Source organism: Vicugna pacos, chromosome 13 (genome assembly GCF_048564905.1).
Source record: "Vicugna pacos chromosome 13, VicPac4, whole genome shotgun sequence".
NCBI classification, from domain to species: Eukaryota; Metazoa; Chordata; class Mammalia; order Artiodactyla; family Camelidae; genus Vicugna; species Vicugna pacos.
This window is the reverse complement of record NC_132999.1, coordinates 49,905,257-49,925,649: the sequence shown is the minus strand read 5'-3', so window position 1 is coordinate 49,925,649 and position 20,393 is coordinate 49,905,257. Positions and strand designations below refer to the sequence as shown.

General features: G+C 42.7%; 2 protein-coding genes across 2 annotated transcripts in view; one reads left to right on the top strand and one right to left on the bottom strand.

Annotated features, from left to right (window-relative positions):
* The window catches only part of LOC102527255 (RH-like protein), a 32,416-nt gene extending 30,588 nt beyond the window's left edge, over positions 1–1,828 (bottom strand). Inside the window, exon 1 of the mRNA XM_072975828.1 lies at positions 1,681–1,828. Within this exon, the coding sequence (XP_072831929.1) occupies positions 1,681–1,828 (148 nt within the window). The remainder of the gene's footprint in view (positions 1–1,680) is intronic.
* Positions 1,829–10,879: 9,051 nt separating this feature from the next.
* The window catches only part of MACO1 (macoilin 1), a 50,928-nt gene continuing 41,414 nt past the window's right edge, over positions 10,880–20,393 (top strand). Inside the window, exon 1 of the mRNA XM_072975089.1 lies at positions 10,880–11,215. Coding sequence (XP_072831190.1) covers positions 11,136–11,215 — 80 coding nt within the window. The 5' untranslated portion in view covers positions 10,880–11,135. The remainder of the gene's footprint in view (positions 11,216–20,393) is intronic.

The window sequence follows — 20,393 nt, the reverse complement described above, 5'->3', positions numbered from 1 at the left end:
GATCACCCCCTTTTCCCTAGTAGATCAAAAGAATGAAGGGCAAACTTCTTGCTCAACACAGTGGGTCCACCATGCCCTGCCTTCCTCTTTCTGCTCCAAAAACACTGCAGTGTTGAACCCTAGCCTGGTCCAGTCCAGTGAGTGCACACACAGTGGTTCCTGCTGTACGCTCCACTGTCCACTTTCACACAGTTATTCCTACCGAGGCTCCAAGACCTGGCTGGGCAGTCACTCTCTCTGCCTGGGTTGTGGGCCCTCCTCTGTGCTTGCATATGAAGCAAGCATCTCAGGACACTTTACATCTATGTGTAAGTAGCACAGCCTAGGAGTAAAGAACATGGACCCTGGATCCATACTATAAAGTTGGAGTATTGGCTCCTATGCCTACTGGTCATATGACAAGTGATTCAACCGCACTGTAAAGCAGGGCCGTGAAACATCATTGTTACATGGCGTGCAGATTGAAACCAGGCTGCCCAAGTTTAACCCTGCTGTGCTATTGCCAGCTGAGAGACCTTGGGCAAATCACTCAGTGCTTTCTAGCTTCCTCATATGAAAAATGGAGATCATAACAGAACCTATCTCGCAGGGTTGCTGTGAGGGTTCCACGTATAGCATTTAGAATAGTGCCTGATGCATAGTAAGTGCTCAAGAAGTATCAGCTCTAATTGATGTGTGTCTGGATTCCTCATGGTTTATAATACAGGGTTAAATGAATGAATGAATGCATTGAATTACATTGTGCTGGATTAAAAAGAATTAAATTGAAAGGAATTAAAATCGTGCCCAGGCCTTGCTTGTTTGGCACTGAGGGCACTCTCTGGGCTCGCCCACTAAGTAGTGTAGGGACTTCCCTCCCGAAGCCATCTCTTTATCCTTTTTCCACTGCTGAGGGCCCAGGGTGCCTTCCATTTGCTTCTGGTTAACTATTCAGTTAACATCACTTAGAAACAAGCAAGCACTCACAGGCTCAATCTTCACCTTGTCTCAAGGATGTCACTCAAGGAGGCCCTTCTATTATCATAAACAACACATGGGCCCACTGATATACTAGAAAACTCATCTCAACTTTTTTTAAAAAGCAAAAACCACACCATTGTGGACACCTGTCTTGTTTACAGTTGTTCTCATCACAGTCTATGAATATTTTTAGCTGCATATAAAATAACAAGCATCCTACATTCCCCTTCAGCTATAGCTTATGGCTCTGGATTTGCAGACAAAATGCAGACTTCCCAGCCCCTAAGTGAGAAGAAAGCTTCCAAAAGGAGGGTGGTACCAAAATGAGAAAAAGGGACCCCATAAAGGGAAACAAAAAATCTCAAACACAATAACGGGCAATTCCTTGCTGTGAAGGGAGGGGGAGGGCGAGGAAGAAGAAGAGAAGCAGAGAATTGTGAAGACCATTTGACAAAAGGAATTCTGGGAACACAGAAGAGGAGTTCCCTCACTCTGCTTGACAAATCAAGGAGGGCTTCACAGAAGAGGTGATCTCCACCCTGGTCCTAAAGCAGAGACTACATTGATGACTGGGTCTTTGCGCAACCAATGGAAGATGAGGGAACCCCTTTCCTTGGAGACTTTGTGGAAAGGAACACCTAGGCCCCTGGAGGACTACAGACCTTCTCTTCCCTACTGCAGCTATTTGCCTCTGCAACCACCTCCCCTCTGGACACTCACCTCGAAAGGTCCCCAGGAGATCCTTTTGATCCTTTGAAGAAGTGTCATAGGAGGTGAAAAGTAAGAAGATGAGAATGAGAGCCACCTCTAGCAATAAAGCCCACAGGGGCAGGCAGCCCCACAGAGACTGTTGGTACTTGGAGCCCATCCTGTGTCCGTCTCTGTGCAGTGGTTCCACCAGCATCAGGCCTTACTCCTCTGCCCCCACATCCACTTGGGGGAGTGATAGGGGAGACACCCACCAAAGGTCTTATCTTGGGCTGCAAGGCTGGCTCTGCTGGCTCGTTGTGGAGTTAACGCGGGAGCAGAGGAGCTATGACAGGGAGTGGGGAGACATGCATTTATCCTAACACTAATTGATTCATTCAGTCATTAATATATTTATTCATTCAAGCAGCTGCTGCATTCCTCCTCTGGGTCAGGCACTGTGCTCAGTTGAAAAGAGGGCATTCATTCACTTGACACCCAAACATAAGAATTCTCCTTTACCCATTACTTACGTTTACCCTCACCATATCCTTGGAAGAGAGGCAGAGAATAGATCAACTCTCCTATTTTACAAATGGGGAAATTGAGGCTCAGACGGGCTTTGGATTGGCAAAATTTCTCTTTAAAACCTTACCACATGTCAGAGAAGGCACCCAGTGGGCTCTTTAAAAGGATGCGTTGACTGTTGGTGGGAATGTAAATTGATGCAGCCATTGTGGAGGACAGTATGGAGGGTCCTTGAAAAACTAAAAATAATCTTACGATATGATCCAGCAATCTCACTCCTGGGCATATATCCGGAGGAAACTATAATTCAAAATGACACATGTACCCCAATGTTCACAACAGCACTACTTACTATAGCCAAGACATGGAAACAACATAAATGTCCATCAACAAACGACTGGATAAAGAAGATGTGTGTATATATATATATATATATATATATATATAATGGAATACTATTTAGTCATAAAAAAGAATAAAATAAAACCATTTGCAGCAACATGGATGGACCTGGAGATTGTCATTCTAAGTGAAGTAAGTCAGAAAGAAAAAGAAAAATACCATATGATATCACTTATGTGTGGAATCTAAAAAAGGACACAAATAAACTTATCCACAAAACAGAAACAGACCCATAGACTTAGAGAACAAACTTATGGTTACCAGAGGGGAAGGGGGTAGGAAGGGATAAATTGAGAATTTGAAATTTATACCTCTTGGAGAGTGATGGAAATGTTAGTTATCTTGGTTGTGGTGGTGGTTTCATTGGTGTACACATCTACCAAAATTCATCAAATTGTACATCTGAAATATGTGTAGTTTACTGTACAGGAATCATACCATAACAAAGATGTTAAGAGAAAAAAGAATGTGTTTAATGAATGAAAGCAAAGAAAAATACTAAGCCCTGGGGAGGACATAGACAGGACCCACAGAGAACTAACTCCTCAGAGCTACACAGTTGAAAATATTTCTATCAGAATCTGTATTTAAATCTACCTGTTTCTAAATCTCTTAAGGGCAGATGAGGGAAAAGACAGGAGGCTTGGGTTCAGCTCTAGTAAAACTCTGGCAGGAGTCCTGATCCAGCCCAAGGCTGAAGTGGGCCCCCCTCCCTTACTCCTTCTGGTCACTTCCTCACAGAGCAACCCAGGACTCTCCCTGGGACATGAGCACTCCAATGCATTTAAGGAAGGCCACTGGCCTCAGCACCCCCAACCCACAATGGAGGACAGTCCATTGGAATGGGACTTAGGGCACCTGGCCTCAAGTTCTGACCCTGCAGCTAACTTCTTTGGCCACATCCATGTGCCTAGCAGAAGGTGTGATATATAATAAGCATCAGGAAAGGGTGGGAGGAGAGGGAAGGAAGAAATGGAGGAATTGAAGTTTTTTTTACTTTCTACACTGGCCCCAGCCACTGGCCACCGAGTATAGACTGAATTTATGGGGGCCCAGAAAATCAAACTAGGATAGGAGTTGTGGGGAGGCAGATTTTGGCCCAGCAAGAGTGGATACTTTCTTGGCCATTCATGAGGTAGTGAGCACCCTGTCACTAGGGGAATGCAAGCTGAAGTTGATGGTTACTTGTCAGAGATGTCTTACAAGTGAATCATATGTGGGTCATGGGAGATTTTAATCACCTGGTAGAATCTTGTCATTTTGTTTTTAGATGAAGAAGCTTAAGACTCAGAAGGTCATAACCAAGGTCATAAAGTCATTGGTATCAATCACATCTTGCTCAGTACAGCTTTACTTACAGAAGAGAAAAATTGACAATAGCCTAAATGCCCAGTAGTAGGGGGCTGGTTAAGCAAACTATAAGACACACAACTTGCCATATGATGGTTCCGAACATGTGGACAAATCCAGAGAAAAATGCTTCTAAGGTATATCAAAAGTGTCAGAGAGGATATATTATTTGGTGAAAAAAGAAGTTATGGAACAGTGTGTACAGTATGTTCCCACTTTTGTGAAATAATAATAACAATACAATATGTTAAGGCATGCATAGGAAAAAAAATGGGCTGCAAACCACTAACTGGTTACTTTTGCTTTAGGTGTTGTTAGGAGCTAACATTTACTTAGCACTTAGCATTGCTCGGCACTGTCCTAGGCCCTTTACAGGTACGAACTCAGCTAAGGAGTCTGTGAAGTGGGTACTGTTGGCCGTATATTACAAATGAGGAACAAACCTGAGACACAGGAAGTTTAGGTGACTTGCCCAAGCTTATGGGGCTAGTAAGTAGTAAGAGCTGGGATTTAAACCCAGGCAGTCTGACTTGTGCAACTGGGTGTTTAACCACTTAACTTTAGCTCAGATAACTTCTAAGTCTTCTTCTACCTCCAAAAGTCTAGGAATGTAGGATTCCAAGTGCTCTGCTACCTCAGCAGTAAATAAGGGAGAAGGTGCCAGGATCTCTTGAGGTTGGAGATCAGAAGTCTCTATTTCCCTTATGGTCAGCCCTGGTCCTGATTTCTGGCCTTCTTTAGGCCATCAGCATTTGGTATGAACTGGGTTTCATTAAAGGGGGAACTCCTCTGTGAGTAGGATGAATGAATGTGACTCCTGCTGGCCTAGGTCCTGTACCAGCTGCTTGTAAATCAGGCAGCCAGACCCACCTGCCCAAGGGCACCAAATGTCAGGCAGATGGACACTGAAGACTTCCAGTCACTGCTAGCCCCTGGGCTTGAAGCCCCCAGATGGTTGTGTTTAGCAGCTGGAAAACTCAGTGGTGGCATCCTAAACCCCTGTGTGTCCTGATCCTGCCCCAGAGAGGGACGGACTGCTTGACAAGAGGGCCAAGCTCCTCACTGAACAGAAAAGCTTTCTTTCATAAAAGGCAGTACCCACCGCAGTGGGCCTCTCCCAAAAGACTGGTCAAGAGGGAAGTTTTCTCTCTTCCCTTCTGACTCTTGCAAAAGGCCCCTGTTTTCTGACTACAGGTCCAGATAGTCTGACTCCAAATCTTCAAGGCAGAACCTCTGATACTAAGCAGCACAGGTGATCTAGGGCAGAAATGTTGTAAGACAAATCGAACGTTAACTGTAGACTCTGAACAACAGAGGTGAATGGCTTTTCAGTGAACATGTCTTTCAACTTTTTGGGTATATGTTTGAAATTTTTCATAATAAAATGTTGGGGGAAAAAGTGGGGGAAAAAGTGCCACTTCCAATGCCTTAAACATTCCTCCCCCCAGGCATCTGCATGCTCCCACCCTCACCAACTCAGACCCAAGCAACGTGAAACCAGGGATGTTTGATTGTTGTATCTTCAGCACCCAGGGCTTAGTCCATAGTAGGATCTCAGTAAATATTTGTTGACTGATTGACAGCTGCCATTTCTGGAATGCCAAGCGTTGGGCCAAGCATTTTGCACACATTATTTCATTTACTCTTCTCCTCAAGCCTTTGAGTACAGGCATCATCACTCCCATCGTACAGATGAAAAAACTGCTGCTCAGAGAGTTGATGTGAGTGCCCAAAGCCACACAGCTAATAAACAGCAGAATTAGGGCCCAATCTACATCCATCTGATGCCATAGCTTGTGTCGTTAACTACTCTGCAATTCTACCTTCCATGTACTAAACCACTCACAGTCTCAATTTCCTTATGAGTCAAATAAGAGGAGCTGCTTTGTTTTTCTCAGAGAGTTATTATAACAATGAGAATATGTATGTGTGCTTGGCAACGTGTGTTTTGGAAATGAAGGTGGCCAGGTGGTGCCATGACTGTGGCATTCTGGTTTGAGTAGCCAGACTTCCTCCAGGTGTGATGAATCAAGTCAGAGAGATGGCAGCTTCCCTATGTAATCACGCATTTTCTGTAAAAACAGGACTCTATGAGAATATTCACCACGCCCTCCACACCTGAGTCAAGTATGATAAAGCTCAGTCATGGGCACTAACCAAGGAGTTGGGAAGGCCCTCCATCCTCTCTCTGGACGCTTGTTCGCATCAAGGGTGTGATCCTGCTCTTGGCATGCTCAGTTAAAGTGTGGCTAAGTCAATTATTTATCCATTTAACAAACATGAGCTTTGGAGTCAGGCAAACTGGGTTCGAATTCTAGCTCTGCAAATTATTAGCTGTGTGACCTTGAGTAAAATGATCAATATCTCTGAGTCTGTCTCCTTATCTGTAAAGTGGAGAAAATCAGTTTTAATCTCATAGGGTGGTTGTGAAGATTAAATAAGGTAGTGCACATAAAATGTCAGATGTGTAGAAAACACTCCATAAATGTTAGCAATTATTATTGCACAAGCTTGGCACATTTACTGTAGAAAACTTTGAAAATGCAGAGATGCGTAAAGCTTGCATAAAACACCCATGATTTCAACATCTCCAAAAACCAGCTCTACTTCTTCGTGCATATATCCTTTCAGGGTTTTTTTCTATTCATGTGAATCTATGCTTTGTTTTTTTCCTACAAAAAAGGGATTATATAGCACATTCTCGGTAGCTTGCTCTTTTTATGAACCATGATAAGCAGGTTCCAAGCCAGGAAAAATCTTTCTACAGTACTATTTCATGGTGGCTAAGAGCCCAGGCTCTGACACCAAACTGCCTGGGTTTAAATCTTAGCTCTATCACTTACTGTGTGACCTTAGGCAAATGACTTAACTTCTCTGTGTCATAGTTTTCTCATCTGTAATATGGCACCAATAATAATTGCTTCCTCATAGGGTTGTTGTGAGGATTAGATCAAAATGCACATGGTACTTAGAGAAGTACCTGTACAGAGTAAGGGCTATTCGTAATCATTCTCCAGCTACACTGACCTCCATGGTAAGGATGTGTGATCATTTGTTCGACCAGCTCTCTTTGTGGGATATCTGGGTTGTTTCTAAACTCTTTCTGTTCTAAACACTACTATGAACATCCTCCATTAATAGGGTTCTCTGGTGGATGCAGATACATGTATTAGAGATGGCTGTCCAACGTCTGGATTTTTCTATGACTCCTGTGGGACAGGAACAAAGCTCAAGGCAGCTGGGCCAGCCCAGTCTGGTAGGCCCGAGGGGATAGAAGCAGCTGCAAGAGGTGGGCATGCAATTTCCTCATTTGTGAAACAGGGTGTAACAATCTCTCCCCAGGCTATTATGAGCTCAGTTGAATCTCATGTACCAATCCCAACCCCTTGACCATCAGAAGGTCCCACGAGAAGAGGAGGAACAGCCCTGAATTCCTTTCTGGCCCTTGGTCTTTTGATAAGAGCAATGATTTCTCTTCTCTTTCTGTAACATGGCCACTGCTGATCTCCCCTGGTTCCTGATATGGTGATGGGGGTATGGAGGTGGGAATCTCTGTGTCAGGCAAGATGCCTGCCTCATCTCATCCCAGTTCTGTGCCCTTAGGATCTGAGAGGGTCCTTTCAGGTCTCAGAAGGGAAAGGCTGGAACGTGGCTAGAGACCAAGGGCCTTGGGCTAGGATGAGCCAGGAAAATAGAGTCCAGCTGAGGCAAGAGGAGTGAGAGAGAAGGTAACGGAGAAGGACAGACTTACTAGTCCTGTCCCTGGGCTCTTGGCAAGGAGGCCTTTCCCATCATCCCACTCCAGTCTATCACCCCATCAACAACCCTAACCATCAAGAGCCATTTACAGGCACCGAAGGATGTGCCCACAGCATCAAGGCTTGATATCGCACAGCTTGTGACTTAAGCCAAATTCCTTTACCGTACCAATTGCATGGGTTCCCATTGTGACCAGCTTTGGATGCCATAATAAAGAGAATGGCTTTTCTCTTGCAGGCACTTAGTTTTCTCATCTGTAAAATGGAGCTCATGTGTTCTGCTTCTAAACATAGGGCTTGAAGTGTCTCCAGGGGGGATCCTGGCACTGGTTCACAAATGACTCAACTAAGGACACTGGTGAGTTGACATCGGAATTGGATCTGGAACCCAGACCTCCAGATTGTTTCTTCTTGGGCCATCACCCTGAGATTCTTTCTGCCCTTTCTCTACACGCACACAGCCCTATGCCCAAAAGAAACTCCTGGCCAGTCCACACTTCTGCCACAGAAGTATGGAATGCCTTGTCAGGAATCTATTTGATGGCAGGTTAGATAGTGAGCTCCAGAAAGCTGCCATGTCTCCCCAGCACCTCCCTCATCTTTTCTCTGGTTATTCACCTATCCATTCCACAGTGTGCCATGGCACTGTCCTAGACAACAGGGACAAGCAGGGAGTGGAAAAGACCTCAGATATGGCCCCTAATCTCACAGGGTTGATTGTATTAGTCTCTGGACCAGGTCATCTGGAAACTTGCAGTCATGGAGAGGGGGGCTATTCAGGTCTGGGGGCCCCTATTCAGTCTGGAGCCATGACCTCACCATGTACCTAGGCCTTCAAGCCTCCAGTCATATTTATTTAGGTCCCGCCTGTATCCTTCCCCATGAACCAACCTGCCTTGGCAACTGAAGTCTTATTCTGTCGCTCCCAGCAGAGCATTCTGTTCAGATGCTTTCACAATGATGGGCAGCCTTGGTGAAACTTTGAGCTCAGAGTTTGTTATCCTTGGCTGCCCAGTGACACTTTATCAACATGCTGCAGTAGAGGTGAAGGATGAAAAACAAGTATACTGTTAACAGAAGTTACTTGCTACTACCTACTGCATGCCTGGCCCTGAGAGTTCGTTAACTGGTAAGCCTGCAAACAAACCTGAGTGGTAACAGAGGCTCTGAGGCTTGCCCAAGCTAGTAAGTGGCCAAGCTGGAATTTCAATCCTGGTCTGAAAAAAGCAGGTACTCTTGCCATTTTTCTAAACTGCATCTCTACAGGGTATGGATCCTATCCCCAAGAAGCTTTTCATCTGGGTGGATGAACAAGCCTCAGCCAAGAAACTGCAAATTAGAAATAGTACTGAAGGAGATGCTCTGTGTGGGATCAAAGGCACGAAGCAGGGAAGATAAGGTTGTACTAGTGGGTCTGAGGACAGTGAGTAGAAATGGCTTGCTTGCCTGAGGAGGCCTGGAAATGAGGGGTGGGTTCCCACTGTGACCAGCTTTGGATGCCATAATAAAGAGAATGGCTTTTCTCTTCCAGGCACTGGGTGATCTCTGAAGATTTGGCAATATAAAGTAACAGAGGAGCAGCTGAGGATGATGCATTTGGTATAAATTACAAGCTCCTTCTTGGGGTGGGTTTTTATTTAAGGGGGTGATCACAGGGCAGAGAGAGGTCCACACATCCCAGGACACAAAATGGCATCTGCTTCCTATAAGTTTTTTAAATGTGCTGTTAAGACCATCTAAGGGTCCTACTGCTGGTTAAGTTGCTACAGCCACTTGATAGATTTTGCAACCATCAGAAATATTTAGGAAGGGTGAATTATAACATGTAAAAATGCTTATCTTAGATAAAGAACAGGATACAAAATTGAATATCTAATGTGATCACTATTCTGCTTAATAATAATAATTGTAATAGTAATAATAACATCACCCACGGGGGAAACTGTAAAGGGAAGAAAATATAGAATGCTAACCAGTAGTTGTGTTAAGGTGATGAGATCTATGGGTGTTTTTCCCCTCCAGCTACTTTTCTACATTTCCCGTTTTCTTTAAGACAGTGCATTCTTCTTCTTAACATGTGTTCTTCTTTTTCTTTCTCTTAAAAGAAAATCTTTGCTATCTTTTCTAATTGTAATTTTGCCATACCTACGTTCCAGGGGACTATCGAGGAGTAAATGAACAAACAGATGCAGAGCACCCAGGACGGTGCCTGGCGCAAAATTGACGCTCTAGGAATGTTAGGTGAGAAGGGTCGGTGCCTGGCATCCTCGCATCCCCAGCCCCCTACTCGGGAGCTAATACGCTCCCGACGCCGACGCTCGTCGGGCCCAGCGGGCGCGGTGGCCGCGGAGCCCGCTGCCCAGCCAGCCCTGCGGACGTGGAGCCCGGGCCACATCTCCCCACACACCCGCGGCAGCCTTGCGCGACGTCGCGCGTACCCACGGCCCTGCCCCCAGTGACGAGCCCGGGGGCGGGGCTACAGCGGCCCTGCCCCGCACCTCATCTGATTGGCCGCCGTGCTGTCACCACGTCGCGGGAAACTGGCAGCGTGTGTGTGTGCGTGCGTGTGCGTGTGTGTGTGTGTGTGTGTGTGTGTGTGTGTGTGTGTGTGCGCGCGCGAGGTTTGCTTTGTCATTCGTACCCCCGTCGCTCGCTAACGTGGCCGGCTTGACCGAGAGCTCCAGGATCTGCAGAAAAGGCCCCCGGCGCTGTCCACGGCGCCTCCCGGTTGGGGAGGATGCTGCGAGCCCCTTACATAATGATGCGACTGACTGGAGCACAGGTCAGCGCAGAAACAGCACATGCCGCAAACCCAGGCCTCCCGATTTCATAGGGTGCTAGTGATTGCCTACAATGAAAATAGCACAGTAAGCTCTAATGTGGATTATAACACAATGAAACGCAATTCAATAATAATGAAATGTACCTTCGCAACAAGGCATAATATAGGATGTTATATTTATAGGGCCTATTTATAAGCCTCTATTTTAATCTTTTCTGATAGGCCCAGACGCGGGCCCAGACGCCGTAATGATTGGCGCACTCTTCTGTCCTTCAAAGGGGCGGGTTCTAAAGTCCGTTTTGCATCTGCGGGCCCTGGGATTGGCCGGCAGCGGCGTAGCGGCTCATTCGATTGGCCGCAAAGGCCGTCCGTCGGGGCTGAGAAGGCGGGGCAGGCGGCTGGCTGGTGCTGGGGCGGGCGGGCCCCGGAATTGTCATTTCTTTGTTTCCGAAGGCGGAGGAAGCTCTGAGCCCCCCCCTCCCTGTCCCACCCCCTCCCCCCGGGTGCTGGCTTCATGTCTGTGTGACCGGCCCCAGGGGTAGAGTCCAGGCCCTACGCAGGGCGGGCCAGCGGCGGCGGCGGCGGCGGCGGCTGAGGTGAGAGACGGAGGCGACGGCGGCGGCGGCGGCGGCGGCGGCGGCGCGGGCACCCGGCCCCCCAGCGGGAGGATGAAGCGGCGGAACGCCGACTGCAGTAAGCTCCGCCGCCCCCTAAAGCGGAACCGGATCACCGAGGGCATCTACGGCAGGTAAGCGGCGGCGCCCCCGCCTGCGCCGGCGCGGGCCCCGCGGCCCGGGGCTGGCTCCGGAGGGGCCGGGCCCCGTTATGTAACCCCGACTAGGCCGCACGCCCGCGCCGGGGGCTCCCCGGAGGAGCGCTGCCCGGGGTGCCCGGGCCAGCCCTCTGGGGTCCGCCTCGGGGGCTTGGGGCGTGGCGAGGGCCGCCGGCCCGGCTGGCAGGGCGCGGCGGGCGCGGGCTGAGGTAGCTGCCGTGCCGCCGTTGGGAGCGCCCGGGCCCTGCCGGGGGGAGGGGCGGCGACCCCCCTCCCCGCCCGCGCCGGGGGCCTCCCAGGGCCGCTCCTGGGCCCGACGGGCCTCGGTTGGCACAGCAGTCCTGCTCTGGCCCAGGAGTCGCCGGCCTGAGCCAGCAGGCGCGTGGACTGTATGCACTGGTGAGGGGAAGGCTGACAAAGTTGGGAGCGGATAGTGGCCCCGCGGGCCCCTGGCAAACTGGGCAAGTGGCCACATTGCTCCTCTTTCGCCTTTTACTTGTCTTATGGGATCGCAAACTTGGCAACAGGGGCTGCAGCCGATACCCCCAAATCATGCCCTGTGGCCCCGCTCCAGATTCAGAAGTGATGAACACTTTCTCAGGAACACTGTTTTGACGATTCCAAGCAGATGGTTTTCCTTGAACCCCTTAAAAGGGATTTTCTCCAAACTCGCAGTTTTTAAAAAACCCCTAAAAGCGAAACAGTGTCCCTTTAAATGGAAATTGAATTCAATTCTCTGAGGGGTAGAGGGACAACAGGTTCACGGGGCAATTTAGTGACAATCCTAGCTTCCCTAAGCAGAATTGTGTACAGCTGTTATTTTTTGGTACTCAGAATGTTATTTCTAAATGGTACTTGCCTTGATGAAGAAATGATTTCAGTGAAGAAGTAATTTAGTTTACAGAGGAGAATTCTCAGGACGTGGATTTAGGCTTAATTGAATCTTAGTGGTGGTTTACAGTTTATCTCATCTAGCTACGGGACTTAGAGAAATATGTGAGGTAGCTGATGACACCCAAGTTGTCTTAGCATAACTGTGCACCTGAAACATGCCACTGTTTACACATATGGAATGATTGTTTTTCACAAGCAGCTGACTGATGTAAACATTGGGTGTTTTCTTTATTCAAAGTGTAAAAATGTTAATAAGTCAGTGAAGGTAAAAAGTTCTTGGATATATCCTTGTGTAATGAGCCGTAGATCACAGGAATATTTCGATTCATTCAGCAGATACTGACACTATGTGCCAGGCCCTGTTCCGGCTAACAGCAGTGAGTAAAATAGGCCAAAATCCATGCTGAATCTATCAAACCTGACCATTTAAACTAAAACTGTAAAAGCAAAAACCATTTTTCCTACAAATTTAATGGGTGGAGGAAAGTTCTCTTCAAGTTACATACACTATAATTCTTGAGTCAAGGAACGGTTTTTCCCCTGGCTGTTGCAAAGGATTTGAACAGTTTAATGTTAATAGTGACACAGAGTAGAAAGAACATGTTAAACAGAGTTGGTAAACCAAGGAAATCAAGACATTTGAATGGCTACTATTTATAGTAACATATGATAATGTACCTCCATTTATAATTAGAAGATTGAGAACCTCATATTGTTGACATGTTTCCTGTTGTATTTCAGTTTCTCTTGTATTTGAACAAATATCCCCAGTTTAGTACCTAACCCATAGTAACCACTCAGTCAGTGTGAAGCAATGTGAAGAAGTGTATTGTGTAATGAAGATCCATTATTTTACTGATGAACTTTTGGAATTTGCATTTTCTTACCCTAAATGTTAATAGTAAATGCCGATTACAAGTTTTTCAGAGTTTCACCTGTAAAATTTTTAAAAACAGAAGTGCTTTAGCTCTCAAATCTGTTTACTCTGCTCTATTAGACATTCTTTGCCTTAAATATTAATAAAAGACCTACATGTATTTCTACCTATCTTTCCTCTTGGAGCACCGTATATCAAATGAGTGTTTCAATTTCTTTATCTGTTTCTTAGTTCATATTATGGAATTTTGGTCTGAGGAATAAGATCATAGTTTTGGTTTTTTTCCACTTTTGTTTTTAAAAAGAGACTTAGAAAATTTCCAGTTATTTCTAAAACAGAAAGAGTGGGCTAATTATGAGTTATGGTGTCTAACGATTTGTGAGTATCAAATTTCTGTTGATCTTTAAATTTAAGTCTATACTAAATTGTTTTTCACATCTTGTATTGCCCATTTTGTTTCTCAACATCTGGCCAATTTTAGTCTCATTAAATAGAGAGCTTTGTTTTTTTCCTGAGGCGCTGTTGATGATTTTGATAACTACTGTCTTCTGTTTCACAGCATAACCTTTCATGGACTTAGTTTTTTCATGTTCTCAATCTGCACAACTTTCTGAACTTGGGCATAGCAAGAAGCAGCTGTGGTGAAGAGAGCACAGGACTGTGAGTGTCAGGAAACCCAAGTTCCAACTCAGAATCCCAGCTTTCCCATCTCTGACAGGCAGGGTATCCACAGTTTTGAGCCCCAGTTCTGTTATCTGTCATATGACTTTTGAGGACTAAAAGGAGATAATTTAGTTTGTGAAACTCTAAATTCTAGAGTACTATACAAATATTATTTACCACGTAGTTATCTCAGTTTACCATGTTTGGTTTATTCTTTAAGCAGTCGGGAAAGACCAAAAGATTTGGTACAACTATAAACAGAAGCTGAACAGTCAAAACAAGGGGTCAGTTGCTGCTTGGTATTGCGGAAAAAATCCTGTTGCTGAGATGCCTTTTTTTTTTTTTTTTTCTTTTTGAGATGCTTTTAATCATGGGCTCCAATCCAGCAACTGTGACGGAGGTGATCGTCAAATGATATCATTATTGTCAGTATAATTGATGTGATAGAATTCTGTTTCAGGGGCAAGGTAGATGGAAAACGGATTTTAACGTTATTTTAAAATTATCTACATTTATATATATATACTCATCATTTGAAAAATGAAACATATAGAAATATGTTATTCCAGTCAAGTTAATAATAAAAAATAAAAGAAAGGAAATAGGAATGGTGATCATTTTCTTTTATGTTATTAATAGCTAAAATTCAATGTCATTTTCGAAAAATCTAAGCCAGCACAGAGCTTGACACAGACTAGCAATTCAGTGCCCAATAAATGTTGAGTGAGTGAATTAATAAATAGATCAATGTAATCCATTATACTCATTTAAGAACCTGCATTGTTCAGGGAATTACGGAGAATATAGGGTAAGATGGCTTCTTGTCTTCAAGGAGTTTACAGTCTAGGAGGCCATAATACATTTTCTCTTAAATTTATGCAGTGGTTTTAAGGTTTCAGAGAACTTTGAATTCTACTTAAGTAAAAATATTTTTGTTGAATTAAATTTTAGCTTGCTGCTTTAGTGGTTCACCTGATGCCATTAACAGGTTTATCTTGCCCTGTGCTATTTTATGATGAAGTAGACAGTTGCCACAAAGTGAGGGAATACGTATTTTCTAACTCAAATGAAATGGATGTGAAAGTACTTTGGAAATTATGAAAAAAGTTATTAATAAGAGAAAGTAAAATGAATAATGACTCAACTGTAACATTTCAGAGGTCTTTGGGTTTTAGGGCAGTGATTCTCTCCCTGTGTCTGCCTTCACACACACACCAGACACTCCCAACAGTAGTATCTAATTACTGCATGCAGTGATTCTCCTGGTGAGGTTGGGTTGGAGTTCTTTTATAGTCTTTTGAAGCCTTAAGGGGATTCCATGCGGTTTATTGACCTTTTACCTTGCCATGCTCCCCACTGCCCTCCACTGCCAAGAATTACTTTATAATAGAAAGATGAGGAGACAAGGTGTGGTGAGTAGGAGACAGAGGCAGAAAAAAGTTTCTGCAGTTAAAATTGTTGCTTACCGAAATAAGTATAATAAGAATTTTAAGTAAGGCACTTGTTTTAAGCTTAAGGAAAATATTTCATATCTTTGTTACTGGAGGTTGAAGGAAGTACCCCTTCACTTGTGGATTTATAAATACTTCCTGTCATGGTGTGCTGGGTTCTGCTTGTAGCATGTTGCCTGAAACTTAAACAGTGTAGTACTGTGCCTGACTCTTACATTTTTACAGCTTAATACCTTAGAACTAGGACTGAGGACTCAGAATTTCCCTGGTATATCTGGTATGTTTTCCCATCTTTATTTCAGAGAAGAGTTTTCTGGCCTTTGGCTTTGTAAATGGTCAAAGTTTGCATACTTCTCAGCTTCCTAATTTCCTTTTTCAGACCCTTGTTCAGAGATTTCACTTCACTGCTTTTCCTGATGCCTTAATGATGGTTCCTAAGCCTAGTTTTAGACTCCTTTGGGCTGTGCTTATTAAAGCCACTGGAGGCTGGCATGACCCTTGGCTGCTTTGATTGTACATGTGTTCTGCAACTGAAACTCCAGATACCAGTGTTGCAACCTCACAGCCTAAACGCATTTTGCTAATCTTAGTAGGCCTTAGCTTCAACAACGCTGGACCTGACATAAAAGTGATAAATTCAGTATTGTTTTAGAGGGCTATTGGGGAAGAGGGTAAGCACAATGGAGAAATTGAAATGTTTTCACTAACCTGTCTAACAAGGTGTTTAGCTAAACCCTTATATTTGTAATTTCCATGAAATACATTTAAACAAATCTGCCACACTGGAATTTGGTACTTAGTTTTTGCAAGTAGTGTACTACTTTTTTTTTTAAACATTTTTTATTGATTTATAATCATTTTACAATGTTGTGTCAAATTCCAGTGTTCAGCACAATTTTTCAGTCATTCATGGACATATACACACTCATTGTCACATTTTTTTTCTGTGAGTTATCATAACATTTTGTGTATATTTCCCTGTGCTATACAGTGTAATCTTGTTTATCTATTCTACAGTTTTGAAATCCCAGTCTATCCCTTCCCACCCTCCACCCCCAGTGTACTACTTTTTTAAAAAGTATTTTCCTTCAGCTTTCATTTATGATTCTTCTTGTCTGAGCATTCTTGGCAGTTTAGCTTCATTAGATGTTTTGCAGATCCCTTTAAAGTGCTGCTATGAGTTGAGGCCAGGAACAAAGGGAACATGGTCTGTTTCAGATTATTTGCTTAAAAGCTTCCTCTTTTATCAGTGATACTCTCCTTTTTCTTCACAACTTTTTTTGAACCTCACTAGATTTGGAGCTTGATTTTAATGGTGGACTTAATAACTTTATTATTTTCACTTTATTGTTGGTTATATACCTATATATTATGCATCCAACTCATGTTCTATAAGCACTTTTATTTCCAGAGTATTTTTTTGGGCCAGATCTCCCCACTGATATTAACCCTTTGGGGTTTTTATGTATGTATATGTGTGTTTTGTTTTGTCATTTTCTAAGCTATCATCCAGGTGATACTTAAGGGGCCAAAATAAGATATATAGCATGTATCTTATAGAGTCTGGAGGGTCAGATGAAAATTTTATAAACTTAGTTAAGACCTCAAAGTGAAATACTGTAATTAGGTTACTTTTCTTAATGAAATTTAGTGTATTCTTTGAATATATGGATTACTTTATTCTCCAGTCTTCCTAGATTTGGGTGTAATTATTTTACTTGGATCATTTTCAAGAAATAGGTCCAGAAGAAAAATAAGCTGTCTGCTCAACAAGCTGTATAAGTAGAATGGTCCATATCAACAGTGGAAACAGATATCCTTTGCTGGACTTCTTTTTTTCATCATGGATTTCTTCAAATACCTGAGGAGTGACTATTGCCTCAAAGTGTCTCACCTTCAGGCATATGCATCCTGGTAATGGAAACTTTAAAAAATGTAATCAGCTGTTTGATTATATTCTTTGAGGCTTTATTTCTTTACTTTGTTATTTAATTTAACTGACATAAAATTGGCCTCAGCTCATCAACCTTGTAAGATGTCTGTCATCCCCAGACTTTAAAGCCCCTTCATAGCACTGGCCCTAATTCCTTTGTATTTTTGCCCCTGCTGCCCTTAAGGATGATTGGCTCATGTTAAGTCATGGGGTTGTGATGTCAGGAGTAATTTCTCTCTCATCTCCTCTGTTGCTGTATCTGTTTTAGAGGTTTAGCATTTAGTGGGTTGAAATAGTGCACCTAGTCCCCTTTAGGGGTATCCGTAGAGATGACTGATTCATTAAGGCTGTTTGGAATCTCTTTCCTACCCAGCACAGGGGTGGTGGCTGGAAATAATCTCGCTCTATTTTTAAATTGTATTAGTACTTTGCTCATCTTTAAAACACTTTTAAAAACCAAATAAGCTGCTCAGTACTAAACTCAGTACTTTGCCTATCTTGTAGTGAGGACACTGAGCTCTAGAGAAAATGGATGCCATGTTCATGATCAAACAAAAACTCCCATCTCGGATGAGAGAAATGTTAAGGCTGGAGTCTTCTTTCTCACATGTAGTAAGGATTATTTTCTTGTCTTTTCTAGGCTTGACAAGCTGTACTTCATGATTCATTGTATTTCTTGCTTTTAAAAAAAATGAGTTGTCTTTTTATTTTCAAATTACGGGTTTCTCTATTACAATGACCATTCTAGGAGTATGAATATTGTTGAAAAGCAGTCCTGAATTGTCCCATCTTTTGTGCCATAGCTATTTCTGTAAAGAACATTTGACTTTAACATCTTTTTCTGCAGAGCTTCATGGTGTTTACAAATTAAAATTTCCAATTCATAGTTTATGAATTAAGGTACTGAGTGTTTATTCTTTCGTAAAGTATATCTGCTCATTTTTTAAAAACTTGGTTCTCTTGGAGAATTAAAGAATTATATCACTTGAATATATATGTACAAAGGGATATAAAGAAGGAAAGTAATACTTATTGAGCATCTGATAAGAGATGAAAAAGTCCAACGTAATGGATAAGTATATGGGCTTTAATGTCGTTTGAACTTGGGTTCAATTAATGTCCTTGACACTGGTTATGTGATCTTGAACAAGTCACTTACCTACTTTAACCCTCAGTTTTCTCATCTGTAAAATGAGGAGAGTAAATAATATTACCTACTGTATATGACGATTGTAAGGAAAATTGAGATGTCAGGTAAAATACTTAATGCAGTGCCTGACATAGACTCAAAAAGTTGTTTGCTGTTACTACTATGCTGTTACGACTATTGTTATCGTAATTTTATCTTCATTCTGTTATGTAGTTCCAGTAAGGATATTAGCTTCAGTTTCACAGGTGAGGAAACTGAGTTTATAGGTTTTGCTACTTGATAGAGACCTCAATCTGTCTAACCCAAAGTCTGTCCTCTTTTTGTTTCAGTTTTTGTGCTACTCCATCCCATGTGAATGGTGTTTATGTATGGTAACTCTTGTGGTCCTCTCAAACTCTACTGCATGTAGAACAGGTGTCATTATCTTCATTTTTCAGGGGAAGCAACAGGTATCACGAGTGTCTTGTGCAAGGCCATTAATCTTTTTTCCTTCCCAAAATGAGAATCCCTTTTCTACTAAATAAATGATCCAATATAGACATGACAAAAACGCAAAATATGATCCTGGACCAGGATCATTTGATCAATGGATCTATATGTCTGTTGCTGTAAAGGACATTAGTGAGATAATTACTGAAATTTGAGTAAGGTCTATGGATCAGATAATAGTACTGTGTCAGTGTTAATGTCCTGATTTTGATAATTCAGCTGTGGTTAAATAAGAGAATATTCTTGTTTTCAAGAAATTTGGGAGTAAGGGAGCATTATGTCTGCAGATTATTTTCAGATGGTTCAGGAAAAAAACCGATATGTATACATACGTAGGGAGAGAATGATAATAGAAACTTGATAAAATGTTTTATCGTTTGTGGAATCTTGGTGGAAAGATATAAGGGAATCATTTGTGTTACTTATGCAACTTTTATGTAAGTCTGAAATTATTTCAAAATGAAGAGTTAAAATAAAAGTAACACATGCTTTTTATAATAAATTAAAGCAGTACGACAATGTGTAAGTATAACATAAACTTTCTGCTCTGGAATGAGCACTATTAGATAAGTTATAACTATGGTTTCTTCTTTGATCTGTATAAACAAATGTATATACTTCTTAACAAAAATAGGATTCTGTTTTACACGAAAGTTTCCTGGTTTTTCTCCTCAACTTAATCTTTTGTCCATTTCTTTACTAGAAATTTACTTGACCATTTTTTAACAGTAACACAGCATTCCAAGTAGAATTCACCCTGTTCTCTGTGGTCTAACTCCCATTTCTGTGCTCTTTCAACAGTGCCTTGCAGCCTGCTAGTTCCCTGTTCCTCGTGTTTCTTTTCTGTAAAATGTTAATAACTGCTCTGCCTATGTCACAGTTGTAAGGATAAAATGAGATAATTAATACGAAAGCATTTGGGAAAGTTGCAAGTGTGATATAAATGTAAAGTATGATTAGGTAGATGATTATTACTATTGAAGATAGGAAGCATAGTACTTAATTTGTTTATGAAATGAATTTCTAACGTTTATACATTAACACAGTTTTTAGGGCCTATGGGTTGTTTTCTTTCTCCTGATGTCCTCTTCATCCCAAAACCCATAGAGTCCACACTGTTGAGTTTTTGAAGCAGAAATTCTAAAACTTCAAACTCTTCAGTTGTGTTAGGTTACAGTACCTGTCCTTGATATCTCAGTAGTCATAAAGTACTTCATAAGAATACTGCACAACACGATTCTTAAAAGCTTTTCTTAGTGATTTCCATTCTAGATTTCTTTTTCTTTTTGAACTGGACATATTTCACCCTGTTAGATTTGTCATTCCAGTGGCTGTGTACATATATATGCATGAGTGTGTGTGTGTATATGTGTGCGTATGTGTGTTTGACTCTAGAATGGTTTTGCTGCAGTCTGCAGGAGGCCCAGAATAGAAAAGAAAAATATGAAACAGCTTAGGTCTTCTCAGGCTGCTCCCCTTTTCTGGACTTTACACAAGAATGTGGTTGTTGGTGGGGAAGGGTATAGCTCAGTGGTAGAGTGCACGTCTAGCATGCACGAGGTCCTGGGTTCAATCCCCAGTACCTCCTCTAAAAATAAATAGTTAAGTACACCCAATTACTTCCTTCCCCCCCCAAAAAAAAGAAAAAAAAGAAGAACATGGTTATAGAATGTAACAGTGGTTCTAGTTTGAGGCTT